The sequence below is a fragment of the Dysidea avara genome, chromosome 7, assembly GCF_963678975.1.
Source record: "Dysidea avara chromosome 7, odDysAvar1.4, whole genome shotgun sequence".
Lineage (NCBI taxonomy): Eukaryota > Metazoa > Porifera > Demospongiae > Dictyoceratida > Dysideidae > Dysidea > Dysidea avara.
In genome coordinates, this window is record NC_089278.1 from 7,709,003 (window position 1) to 7,723,288 (window position 14,286).

At 36.1% G+C, this 14,286-nt stretch overlaps 1 protein-coding gene across 3 annotated transcripts; it reads left to right on the forward strand.

The window, feature by feature from the left end:
- Window positions 1-27: 27 nt before the first annotated feature.
- On the forward strand, window positions 28-13,143 carry LOC136262011 (prostatic acid phosphatase-like). Of its 3 annotated transcripts, none has more exons than XM_066056145.1 (7): window positions 28-144; window positions 3,458-3,555; window positions 8,286-8,398; window positions 8,793-8,927; window positions 10,392-10,446; window positions 12,016-12,156; window positions 12,775-13,143. In XM_066056145.1, the coding sequence occupies exons 2-6, from the start codon at window positions 3,487-3,489 to the stop codon at window positions 12,022-12,024; spliced, it is 381 nt and encodes a 126-aa protein (XP_065912217.1). In that variant the 5' UTR covers window positions 28-144; window positions 3,458-3,486; the 3' UTR covers window positions 12,025-12,156; window positions 12,775-13,143. The 3 variants fall into 3 exon arrangements, 2 of the variants coding, with proteins under 2 accessions (XP_065912217.1, XP_065912216.1); XM_066056144.1 differs by having other exon boundaries at window positions 12,025-12,156; XR_010704068.1 differs by lacking the exons at window positions 8,286-8,398; window positions 8,793-8,927; window positions 10,392-10,446; window positions 12,016-12,156 and having other exon boundaries at window positions 12,775-13,130.
- Window positions 13,144-14,286: the final 1,143 nt, after the last annotated feature.

Consider the following 14,286-nt stretch of genomic DNA (forward strand, 5'->3'; position numbering starts at 1 on the left):
TGAGTAGTCTGGCGCCGCCCGCCCCTTCGCAAACATTTTGCGAAAGGGGTGGGCGGCGCCAGACAGATGCAGGGATGGGGGCGTGATGAGGGTTCGGGGCCATTGGCACTGCGAGATCTGTACATCAATCCTGGTTGATTTAAGGTAAGGCCACTTATTGTCAGAAATACTACAGGCTGAGAGCATCGTGCACCTGGAAAACTTTTTTACATTGTGAATACATGTCTTTTGTCTTACCTTTTATCCTTCTTTACCATGGTCATCAGTCAAGGTTCTCCGCTGATAGTGTGGGCTAACTCAAGGTACTAATCTCTTGGGTAGAGGTGTGTGAAGTGCACACTTCCCAGCATGCGAAGCATGCTGGAACTAGGGGGGTCTGGGGGCATGCCCCCGCAGGAAAATTTTGAAAAATAGATGCTGAATACTGCAATTTGGAGACATTTCCACATAAAATTCATACCTGTAGATATTTTATATATTAGATTATAGATTATAGGTATGGCTCTCTGAAGCATTTTGCTAATGGAAAAGTTTGGGTAGGTACAGACAACCAAGTACATGATGCACCCCTCTCACAATTGCACAACACTGAATAGGTGCATGTTAGAATAAGAATGTTGAAAGTGGAAAATTTTGAAATTTGAACAATACAAGATTGAATCTGAGAGCATTTTCAATGGAAATTGTGTACTTGATTAAGTATTGCCATACATATTAACTACACAAGTAGATGAATGAAGCCCTTTAAACATACCAATGCACTTCATTGTAAGTATAGGTGCAGGCAGATTTGGAAAAATTCCATAACAGAACCAACTACATGATTCCAGTGAATGTTCTATTAGAGTAGTTAGCTGACTGCTCTATTAGAGTATCTCAATCTTGTACACCTCCAATGCTGATCCGGGTCCTTGTTGCATAAACTTTAGCATAAATCCACTGATAATACCTTGGAAAGATGTTTATAAGGTGGTTTTATGAGTATTTGTATTATTAGTGATCATATAATTATGCTAAGATAAAATTTCATTATAGTGCTCAGCATATTGATCACGTAAAGCCTAAATATGAAGGGGGGGCTTCAGCCCCCAAAGCCCCCCTGGATCCGCCCCTGCCCCCCCTCCCAAAAAAAAACACCTTTACTATAAAAAAGGTGCATCATAGAAACTACAAGTATCTGTAACCCCATTTAAAAACAGCTCAGCTGTAGAAAAAGACCCCATGAAATTAACTGGTAACTGAAAGAGCTGGTATCTGGAGCAGCCAAGAATCAATGTTACTACAACTGACTATGATTACCAAAGATTTACCAAGAATACCTTGGCTGTAAAACAGGCAAATAAAAGTAACTGGTAACCAAAACAGCTAATATCTGAAGTGGCCAAGAATAAAAGTTTAGTTGATACAACTAACTACAATTATTAACTTGCAACATTGAATCTTAATCATTCAACTGTGTTCTATACATTCACCCTTTCTACATCTTTAATTAATTCTTTGTAATTCTAATTGGCTGGTAATTTGGCCTCCTTTTTTCTTTACACTGACTATTGAAAAAGGCGGCAAACCAGAATTAGATAATGTCAGTGCTAGATGGACTGCACAGACATGAATATGTTGACCGGTATATAACATGACAGTAGGTGTAACATAAGGTAGAGAAATAAAGTGAAATATGTGTAAATACGCCTATTTATTATTTTAGTGAGGCCTACTTTTTTAGCAAGGTCGCAAGAAAACTATGATGACAACTAAAGATTTTTGATCACGTAATGCAATACAAATCTATTGAGAGATGTTGCATAATCCAGGACTAATATTGCAAAACTGACCTACATGTAAAATAACTCACAGTAGTGGCCACATGTCTTTTATATGGGCGTGCACTTTGTAGTTTCTTGGCCATTAGTCTTGTGCCCAGACCCCACCCACTGTGTTGAGTAGGGTCTGGTGACAAACGCAAGAGTTTTGGGCCCTGTGCCATTTTTCCTTTCTGACCAATCAGATACTCCAATCAAATACTTTAATTTAGCTGTAATGTGATTTGATAGGCTGGAATGATGAAGATGGCCAACTGGAACCATGGATATAAATGTATAAACAATATGGCGGTGAGCCCAAAAACGTAGCGTAAGTAACTAGACCTACTAGTGGCCAGCTGGGGTCTGGGCACGAGACTACCGTGAGTCTTGATAGACTACATTAGGGCTTCCATCTACGGGTGTATATTGCATCAAACTATTCTAACACATATGGTTAGTTTAGTGTTGCACTACACTATTTGAACGCACATGGTTTGGTGGTTTTCAAAGTTGGTAGTTGATATCTATCAGTGAGAGCATCTCGCGGTGAACTAGCCACGTGTAAGTCAATAAATATAGTTTAGTAACAGTGTTAAGACCAAGTCAGATTATCCAGGTCCCGCTTTACAGATTATCTGGGTCTGATCCAGATTGGATCACATGCTAGTGTAATGATGTGGACGTATTAATACATCATAGCATAGCCCTGCTTCTTTTGTGAGCCAAGCCCACTTATGTAAATTACTGTCTGTAGGAATATGGTAGCACACCCATTAATCAGTCTGTAGGTATGAATTCACGTCCGTTATTGTCTGCATGCTTATGTAGAGCCACACTCACTAATCAGTTGTTATTATATGAGTCATAATCCAGTATATGGCGCTGTGATTAACTCTAAATAATATTGTGACTGGTTTTGTGAAAAGCAGGCTATTTAGTGGTCATAAATTTGCAAAAAAAAATCACAAACAAGTATAAGAAAAAATTAGGATTTTAAAATTAGAGTAAGGACACTGCATAGTGCTGCAATAAAAAGTACTGAAACAAGCTGGATCGGAGTAGTACGTAATGTCCAAATGCTGTAAAACAATAAGAAGTGAATATCCCTACTATGCATTTTGAGTGCAGCAAAGTAGGGATATTCACTTCTTATTGTTTTATAGCATTTGGACATTACGTACTATGATCCAGCTTGTTTCAATACTTTTTATTGCAGCACTATACACTGTCCCTACTCTAATCTAGAATTCCTACTTTTTAAAATAATTGTATTGACACTGAGTTGTCAGGGTTGAATTTGATTCATTAATGCAACTTTTCTTTGAGATCACAAGATGTTTGATGATGCGTGACCAGCCTTCTCTGGTGCATACGTACATATTCAGCTGTGTTTCTATTTCTCTGTTCCAGTCATCTAATTTGCTTTTTGTACTTAAAAAATTTTGAATCTACATTACACACAAAGCATGCAAATATACATATAGGACTTCAACTGTTCTTGCATTCTTGTCCTATCAATAAGAGCTAACATCATATTTGAAAGTGTGCTGATAATTATTTATGGGATAGTTTTTGACTTAGGCTTTCATTATGTTACTTTTTATGTTCTTGATAGGAAAAACTATGTTTGTGTTTAACTTATTTTTATTCCTCAGGAAATTTTATTAAGGAGATTATTTACAGAATGATGAGCAAGTCACAGAATGATGATAAAAATTTAGTTCCAGGCACTAAAGTGGTGTTTTATTCAGCGGTAAGTGTTTCATTTTTCCATGTGCTGTATAGTAGGACACTTTGCGGTTCACAAACTGTAGTCTTGTGATCCTATAAGAACCTTTACAGAACTTGCATGAATGAGATCAAATGAAAAGGTTTGTAATAGTTATGTCATGGCTGTGAGGGATTTGCTGATATACACCCAAAGCTGTAGGGCCACAGGACCTAAGACTTTGGGTGTATCAACAAAAACAATTCCCAAGCAGTCATGGTATCTGTGATAATATCACTCAGAATATGCTCATCTAATTGGTGAAAGAACTGACAAGCATTACCCCATTTGTTTTAAGTATGTGGTAATCAATTGTGGTTTTAAGCATGGGCTGATCAGAACATCATTATGCCTCAACAAATGACATTGGTTTAATAAAGTTATGATGGTGGGATTGATTTTTAAATTGTGCACTTTTGTACTAAATTAAGCCAACTAATTTCACCATTGGACAGCTAAGTAAGTTACTATCATGTACCATGGTATAGTGATTCATGATATTATAGATTGCCTGTTTTACCCAAAATTCTAATAGCGCACACACCAAAATACCGCCTTAAATAGCACCGCAAAAGAAGTCTTAGGAGTTAATTTGTATGTAAATAATATAGGTCCACTAGTAAATAAGAAGTCAAAAGGACATTATATCAAAGTATATTTTTAAAATCTTGAAATAATCTCATGTAGCAACCAGCTTAAGAGACTGCATGAAAACCAGTTTAAGCCATAGATCAATTCAAATGGTATGGTTCAGCAATCACATATGACATTGCTGATAAGATAATTGATAAGATAGTAGCAAATACTGCATATTGCTTGGTTTTATGAATGTGTTGGCTACATTATTATTATTACAAGTATAAGGAAAATTAGGAATTTTGAGTTTGATTAGGGACCATAGAAAAAAAGTAGAAAAACAAGGGAGGTCGTCTACACCTGTAGATATACATTTAATTCCTCCCTACTTCAGTCCTGAATTAGGGATCAAATGTCCACTAGTATATCTGCAGGTGTAGGTGACCTCCCTTGTTTGAGTTGCTTTCCTACTATTTTTTCTGTGATCCCTAATTGAACTTAAAATTCCTTATACTAGTTAGGGATGCGGCGATTATGCCAGCATAATTTCGGGCATAATAGGTATGTGTGGGAATCAGGAATTATGCTAGCATTTTTAGGTGATTATAAAGCTTTAACAGTAGGAAAATCTGCAGATTGCATAATTCCGTTAAAAAAATCGAGATACTCTAATAGAGCAGTCAGAAACTCTAATAGAACAGTCACCGAATATTATTTACTCTAATAAAGCAGTCACATTGATATGAAATACTCTAATACAGCGACCAGCTAAAAATTCAAGACTATTTGAAGCTTAAACATCAATGAAAATGGGCTGATACAGGAATAAACTGTCATTATTAGCCAATTATGGTGGCATAATTTTGGGAATAATGGGCAATTCTCAAAAGCATAATAGGTGATTTTTTGAGCACTGCTCAAAAGCATAATGCTCAATTTTTGGAGCATAATAGCCTCATGCCTAATACTAGTTTGTTTACTTTTTATAACATTATTATATTATGACTGGTGAACCCACACATACCGCATCAAAAGAAAGGATGGTGCCAGAGTTATTGTTTTCATCTGAACACACTCTCCAGCTATCAATTACTGACTTGAAAGTGAAGTGGCCATGCATTACACTTAGGGCCAGAGCCCACGGTCTGGCTGATCCGGCATTGGCCAGACCACTTTTCAGCCATTTGAATTTGCAAAAAGATTGAGATACTCTAATAGAGCAATATACTCTAATAGAACAATCATCGTTATGCTCTAATAGAGCATTCAGTATACAATATCAATGTTTTTATTACACTGGTTAATCTAAGCCATTACATCCATGTTGATTGTCTTCAAATTGCTTTCCGGTGAGCCATCTGCATAGCATTGCATAATAAGTTAATAATTGATAATGAATGTCATGCACTAGCTCGCTGTCATGCATTAGCTAGCAATTACAATCAAAATTACTTCTGTATCTCAAAAGAGCTAAACTCACTTTGTATCATGAAAGTAAATTAAAATTAGCTATTAGCTATATGTATATGAAATTGATTTAATTGGTATACAGTAGCACAAAATTATCTTGATATATTCTTGGTGTTGACAGAAAAGCAGAAAGAGACTGTGTATGTAAAATAGCTTCCAGATGCTAATTCAGAACATGTATTTTCAAAAATTTTCCCAGGGAGCATGCCCCAGACTTCCCTAGCTTAGCATGCTGTAGCTAGCACATACAAATGAAAGTAGCTAGATAATTTCTGCACAATAAAATTAAATATCACATCAGATCAATAAAAAGTATTGTGCATGACTATGACCTCCATTGCAGTCCATGGATGGCCTGACCACTCAAAATCTCTGGGCTGCAGACCTGATTACACTTCATTACACAGCATTTCAATACAGACACCTTGTATAGTAGAAACAACCTTTCATGCTACAATGAATATTCTATTAGAGTATAAGTGACTGCATTAGAGTATCTGGAGTCAAAGGTGTATATATATATATATATATATCCTGCACATGTCTGCATTCATGCTAATCAAGAACATAGCTATAGAATGTGTGAATAACCTCTTGATTTCTATCACTCAGTATTGTGTGAATGGGTGGGGGACCATTTGTAGCAAGGGGGACCAACTGTGGAAACACTATATATAAAGTCCAGCCAGACCATTTGATGTGGTGTAAGGACCACTTGTGGTGGCAGTGGTGCAGACCATCTATGTCACAACAGATCATGCACTTGATACACATGGTTGGTGTTTTTAAATGGTCTTTCTTTTCAAACCGCCAAAAGGCACTCCTACGATGGTTAATGTATCTGCAAACCAGTTTTCAACCTCTTTACTGAAGTGGTTTTCCCTGCAGCCATGACAAAAAAAAATTGCTTTTGCGTTTTAAAATTTTTTTTTAATTTGATCTGTGCAAAAGTTAAACTGTAAATGTGCTGTATGACACTTCTACTGCATGTCCTTCAAATTTAATGTTAATTGACTGCGATGTTTCTAAGTGGTGTGAAAAGAAGATAAAGAAGAAAATAAGATGAACTTTGAAGGCATGTGTCTCAGTGATGGCTGCCCCACCCCAAGGGAGTTTCTAAAACAAAATTGGGTAATTTCCATTTAAGAATTATAGAGCTGCGGATGTGTGAAAATGCTATTTTCTTGTTTCTATAAAATACACAATTAATTGTCTGTTGCGTGCCTGCACTGGTTTTATTTGGCGACAGGACACACTATCGTATGTCTTGATCATGTTGTGAACAATTTCTCATGTATATTTCCATAAATGGATTTATAAAAGTAGCTACACAAACTAATGTAAAAATAATTTTTAAAATTAAAATTCATGAATAGAAGAAAAAAGAAAAGATACAATAATCAAACAAGAGTCACATGTTAAACCACTCTAGAATCTAGAACTATGGTGGAGAACGTCATACTCATTAAAGTCTAACAATTGGAATTATCACACACAGATCTCTAATTGGGCTCATCAGATATGAGTTCTAAAACTCAGGAATGGAAAAGCACTGCAATTCCTGTTGTATAGATGTACACTGCATTTTAGACATGGCAATAGTATATAGCTACTATGCCCTAGCAAACAATAACCAATCATTGTGTAGCAGTAATCTTGATGTACTCTTTAAGTTTTTCCACTTATCCACTGAGTCCGAATAGAGATCTGTGTGTAACAATTTCAAGTGTTAGGCTTTAATGGGTTTGATGTGCTCCATCATAGTTCTAAAATGCTGACTCGTTTGACTCTTGTTTTTTTTTTTGTTTTCTTCAGCATCTCTATAATTTAAAAAAAAAATTTTACAATAAAGTACTTACTAACCTATTTAGTGTAGCAACATTGTTCCCGTGGTTGATACATGATGCGTAGAAATATGCATCCACACATCCCAAATGATTATTTAGTGGTCATTCATCATAGAATATAGTTTAATACAATTAACTAGACATAATTTTGCAACTACATTCAGGTTTGCTAAAACTCTAATGTTAAATCTCACAGCGTATAACAAGTCAACATATCTCCTCAAACAGTGCCTTTGAATGCCCAAGCTAAAGTGGTATATACTGTATCCATAAAGACCACCAACTATACCAGTCCACCAATTGTAAAATGTGGTTGGACTATATAGCTATATAGTACTGTTAACATGTGAAATGCTACATCACTCAATACCTCTCTGTACAACTATTATTGCCATTTTTATTTTGTGATGTAACTATAGATAAGGATTAACATTTCACTATAGTACTATTGTAGCTTTTGCATCAACATTATTAATAATATTACACTTGGTAATGATCCCAAAGTATCCCTTTACATATAAACTGACCTGGAAAATCAGGACACCTTGACATTTTTGGTTAGTCGCAAGGTGTTCTTAATACACAGGTTTCACTGTATATGTACTTGGTGTTTATAACTTGGTGTTTATATAGATACAGTATGATATCAAACTTACCTATTCCTTGCTGGTATAAGGGTATGCTGGTATAATGGTGCTTCAAATCAATGCATTTCTAGGCAGTAACATCCATGAGGCTTTGTTGTATGTACATTAGATTAATGTATATACACTAATAGTGACCATTATGTTTAAATGTATATATGTGTGTGTGTTTTTATAGCATGACTACACTGTTGGTGCATTTTTTAGTGCTCTAGGAACATATGATAAGGAACAACCACCTTATGCTTCTACTGTCTTTGTAGAACTATTGTCTGACTCAAGCACTCCAAAGTAAGTACATGATACTTAAAGCATTGCAAGGAATATAGGTGATAAAAGGGAACCAAAAATGAGGTTGAATCTATTGAATCATGTACAGTTAAATGCTTGTTTGCTTTGCTGGATCTGTTAGTACTTTCTTGTGGTAGTAAGTTTCACAGCTCTTGGAAAACAGGCATTGATATGCAAAGAGTAGTTACAAGCCAAAATCATCTACAAACTTTCAAAGATGGCTAAAGCTTTCATTATTTCAACTTTTAGAAATATTTTCACTTCGTTTTTCTCCATTAAATCCAAAATTGGTATGAAGTTCCCCCGGCACTGTTGCAAAATTTTAGAGAAGTGATGTTATAATATTGTACTACTGTATGTACATACAAACAGCTAACACATATGTTATCATTAGGAAATATTATGTGATAACTTCATACCTCAATACCAATACTGTTGATGGATTTGATCTCACTAACACTTCATCACTGCTAGTTCCTATGCGTGTTCATGGCTGTAACTGCGTGTGTCCACTGGAGAACTTTACTGCGTAAGTGTAATATGATACAACCAACTGGTATTAGTGTTTTGGATGCCATGTGTGGTTACCATATTCAGAGCTTTTTCATTAGGTGAACTTACGTGAGGAATTCTTGCACTGAAATTCAATTACTTTATTTATGAGTTTGGATACCAACTCAAAAGTTTAATCATAACTATATAGTAAAAATATTTATTATGAGCTCTTGGTTAATGGTAATGAAGCCTGAAAACCTATCCATCTCTAATAAAAGAATCACATTTAGTTAGTACATGTCATTTATCTAGTTGCTAGTTTCTTTAGTTAGCTTGTTGCTACATACATATACTAGGATTAGGTTGAATACTTGCACAAGTCATCAATGTGAAAATTGCAATGTGACAAAATGTTTAATGTTGAGATGGGAACATCCTTGTTCACCTTGTTTTTATTTATATGAGGGAAATAGGTGGGGGGGGGGGGGGCTGAAGCCTTCCCCTAGTCTGCTGGGGCATTATCCCTCCTCAGAATGATATCTCACTGAAATTACCCTTCTTGGAGTGGGACTGAAAACTGTGAAAAATTTGCTATACTTTAATAGAATGCTCAAATATCCTAATAGAGCAGTCAAAGCACTTCATAAAAACGTGTTCCTAAAAGTACTGTGTATGTACAAATTTTCGAGGATTGTTTTTCTCATGGATTTCACTCATGGTTACTTAGCTTTTCACAAAATTTCATCTTTGAAAATTAACATTATCAGGGCTAGCTCTATACGCTTTCTAATCAGTACATCAAAATGGCTACATCGTCTGGGGGCTTTGACCCCAAACCCCCTGCTGCCAGAGATTCTATACTCTGGTCAGCCCCCTTTCACATCTACTTCCTCCACCACTGACCAGGGGGAGTGGAGCAGGCCAAAGAGTTGGGGGCAACTTTGACAGTGAAATTTACACAGTGGAGTTTGAATTTTTGTTTGTGGGGTATGGAGGCTTACCCCCAGGAAACTTTTTGTATTTTAGCAGGTTTTTGCAATTAAATTCATCACCTTTGCAATTGACTTCATCCCGTTTGCAGTAGAGTTCATTGCTTTTGCAGTAGAATTTGTCCTGTTTATGTTGAAAATTTCATAAAACCTCTCTAGACTGTGTCAATGAGAAGTTTGCAATAATTAAATAAACTGCATATAATTATAGTAATAGTATGTACCAGTACAATGCTTCATTAAATGTTTTACAAAAAAAAGAAAAATTTCACTTCAAATATCTAGCACTATTTGCACTGTATATATTTGCTAGAGATAAGCCTCTTGTAGCAAGATCCCTTTTCTTCCTTACAACATATAAGCATTAGCTCTAGAAGGGCATAATGACACTACTATAGAAACATACGTTGGTGATTAACATCACTAGTGTACTGCAGCTACTCTTGGCCATCATCTTTAATATCAAGTTAACAATAGTTGATTAATGCTGATGGTTATTTTTTAAATAGGTCACTGGAAGAACTCATTCCTGATGATTGGCAAAGGAATGTGAAGCTCAGTCCAGTAAGTGCTGCATGTACTGTAAATCCACAGATAAATATGTAATAATTTGTTATCACATTGTAATGTTCAGTATTTGTTTATCCCATATCATACAATATGTCCTCATTAGTGCATGTACTACTGTATGTAATGTGCAGTAAAAAAAAAAATCTAATGACATTAATATTTGTTTATGGTATAAGTTTATAAAATCAAAAAAAAAACAGCATGGTGTTTTGAATACATGAAACATGTGTGTGCATGCATGTGGATTGAGCTACACTTAAGAGAGCTAGCTTTGAAATATTCATGGCTAACCTCTATGCTACATAATGTCACCATGCATGATGGCTTGTATGGTTAACACTGTAATTGAAAATACCATTATGGGGTGTAAGTAAAACCCAATCCAGGTAGTGTGCTTTTATTATGTGAGTACTCACATGTTGGGTTTTGACTGGGTCACATGTTGGGTTTTGACTGGGTCACATGTTGGGTTTTGACTGGGTCACATGTTGGGTTTTGACTGGGTCACATGTTGGGTTTTGACTGGGTCACATGTTGGGTTTTGACTGGGTCACATGTTGGGTTTTGACTGGGTCACATGTTGGGTTTTGACTGGGTCACATGTTGGGTTTTGACTGGGTCACATGTTGGGTTTTGACTGGGTCACATGTTGGGTTTTGACTGGGTCACATGTTGGGTTTTGACTGGGTCACATGTTGGGTTTTGACTGGGTCACATGTTGGGTTTTGACTGGGTCACATGTTGGGTTTTGACTGGGTCACATGTTGGGTTTTGACTGGGTCACATGTTGGGTTTTGACTGGGTCACATGTTGGGTTTTGACTGGGTCACATGTTATGTTGAATGCATATTATAAATGAGAAATCATGATGTCTAAGTGCTGGTTGAATGCAAAGGAAATCCCAAATCCCAGGCTGTGTGGCTCATCAGACATTTGCAAGCTGTGTGTGGATCAAGTCATACCTGGTCTGGGATTGTTTCTGCTAGTTTTAGTTTCAAGTCTCTGACTCCTTGTTTCACAGACTTCCTGTGGCCTCCCTGCTTGTTGGGTCTACTACATAAGCACCAGGTCCTAATTGAAGGCCAGGGAGTACTACTACAATGTAAGGTTTTGTACTTGATTCATAAAACAAGGCCACAAGGATATCAACAGCAGCTGCTACAAGGAGCAGCAAGAATTTCAGCTGGTGTCTATACAGATAAATACAGTATATTACTCAGCATCCAAAGCACTTATCAATGAGGGATTGAGTTGAGTTAAATTAAATGCCCATCATCTAGTACATCATCAAACAACTCAAAAATCGTTGATGAATTGATACTTGCCTTCGTTCATTCCTTAAAGCATGCAAGGTACTGGTGTAGGCAAGAGTTGAGGCTATTAACAATTAAGATAATCATTATGAAAATGAAAACTCAATATCAAATTGTGTCGATTGAAAAGTAAAGCAAAAAAGTAGCATTTTATTTTAGCTAAAATTGGTTAATTTGCATATATAGCTTTACATGTTATGTTATGTGTGTAGATTCAAATTATGCCAAGTACATACTTGTTATTTGTCAGTATTCTTAGCTTGTGAAAAAAGTCGAATTACTGGAAATGTAAGGCATAATAAGAGAACAAATGTTGCTACCTTGATATTATCGGGTGTTCACAAAGATGCTACTACCAACTGTAAACTTAATGATGGACCATTTGTGAAATGTAAGTTTTTTTGAAAGCTATTGATAAGGTTGACTGCATAATATTCTTCCACGTAATTATTTCATTTTTGAATAAAACTGTTGGTTTCAATATATTTGCTGTGGTTTGTGCAATATTTTAGACATAATAGATGATCTTTAAGGTTATTTTTATTGGGATGCTTTACAACTTGTATCTAGTTTTGTCATATTGTTTATAGGTGCAGAGATGAAATATGGGCAGTCATATTTCTGAAAGATGAAATATCGGTAGTCATCTTTGAGAAATTTTGTAGATGATTTTGGCTTGTTACCTACCCCTCGGGGTTACCTTTTTCCATTAGATGCTCTTAAAGGATAAAGAACTGCTACAGCATTGGTATAAATTAATCATACACATAGCTGCCAAGGCTGGTGAGTAGGCAGTGCTTTAAATTATTAAAATACATTTTTCTGTGAATTGACAATACATCCATACACATTTTCCAAAATCCAGTCACAATTATTTTGAAATCCCATGCAGGATTATTTGAGTTGCAGACCCCTTGGTTCTTCCTGTCAATAACACACTGGTGTAGTGCACCAACTTCTTGGGCAGCATGACACACTACCATGTGTCTTGTACGTGTGTGTGTTTTAGGTACAAACTCTGCAGATTTTGGAGTTGTAAACAGTGGAATATATAGAATCACTGTGAAGAGTGTCTGTCCTGATGGCAGTTCCTCACGCAGAAGATTCAAGTTCCGTGTTTAAAAGTTGGCCTTCTGAAAGTTGACAGGCTGTGTGAACTATTTTGTATTTATTGTATTGTTGCATTATAGATTAGTTGAAAAACACTTAGGACCATGGCACATTGATTTTGTGTAAATTTCTTTACATGTTAGTGTTTAGGATTGAGGTATGCTCATTGTTGGGTTTGTAATTCCTATCAACATAACTACATACAATGGTATACAATAAGATGACAATATTATAACATATCATACCCGCATTAAAGCACCCAACTGTTTATATGTTTGGTATTCATTTGTCCCTATCGCTATTAACTATCACACTATGAACTATTCCTGGCAATGACACCTTTGAGGCTACAATATTCACATTTGTCATACTTGCTGTCACTATACTGTGCACTGTATGTTGTTGGGTCAGCCATGCCAGCCACCAACACCTTGAATGCTGTAGCCAGTTGAGTAACAGCATATAGTCAAACAGTGAAAGACGTCATTATGCTTACCAGTAGGTTTGGCTAGGATTGGGTTGGGTTCAGTTTTAGTTTCTCCTTCTCCCAGGTGTATATATATATAATAAGTTCTTATTGATTTGCAATTGTAATTTATAAGGTACAGATTAAGGGAGGTGGGTAACTAGAAGCACCATAGTATAGTGGTAGAACTGTAGTCTAACATATGTAGGGGATCCCTGGTTGGATTCTTTCAATTTTTTTTTGTGTTCGCCAGGACCCTTTTGTCTAAGTTTTATTTTCAATTTTGTGACTGCCGTATGAATAGCAATAACTATAAACATATCATCACTACAAAACATGCTATTATGCTCTTACTGTGTTTTATATAAGAAAACAATAACAAATGCATTTTTACTAAACAGGTCCAGTTAGGCTACTGCTATTATAAAAGTCGTTTTCTTCGTATATTTCTTTGCCGATTTCTTGGTCCATTGATGATTAAATCACCTGGTAACAAACAGCAGAGGGATGGTGCCAATAACACAAAACAAAACCAAATAAAACAATTTGGAGGTTGGCAGCTGCATATAATGTGATCATCAAAGCAAAAGATGATATCACTGGAATCCCAGAGGTAATGAACCCATCATAGTCATATCCAACTGTGATTACAGCAAATCCAACAAATGTAGCAGATAGTAGTGGCATGGCTAACCAAGCAATAGGACCAAATGCAAAACTAAACCATTCATCTATATGGGTCATACGTTCAAGTGTTGATATCTTTGGTGTACTACCACTTGTGTGATTTTTTATGTAGTGTTGAGGTTGCCAGATCCAGTACTGATTAATGATGGCATAATTTGCAATGGAAGAATGGAATTAGTATTTCACCAGCATTACCAGCCATGTAAACAAAGCTATTGTATAACTTCCTTCCTTTGGTGTTATTGTCACTGAAGAACC

Coding starts and splice junctions, on each gene's coding strand:
- LOC136262011 (XM_066056144.1), top strand. CDS start 3,487: ATGATGAGCAAGTCACAGAATGATGATAAAAATTTAGTTCCAGGCACT. Junction 3,556..8,285: donor AAGTGGTGTTTTATTCAGCG/GTAAGTGTTTCA, acceptor GTGTTTTTATAG/CATGACTACACTGTTGGTGC. Junction 8,399..8,792: donor TCTGACTCAAGCACTCCAAA/GTAAGTACATGA, acceptor TGTTATCATTAG/GAAATATTATGTGATAACTT.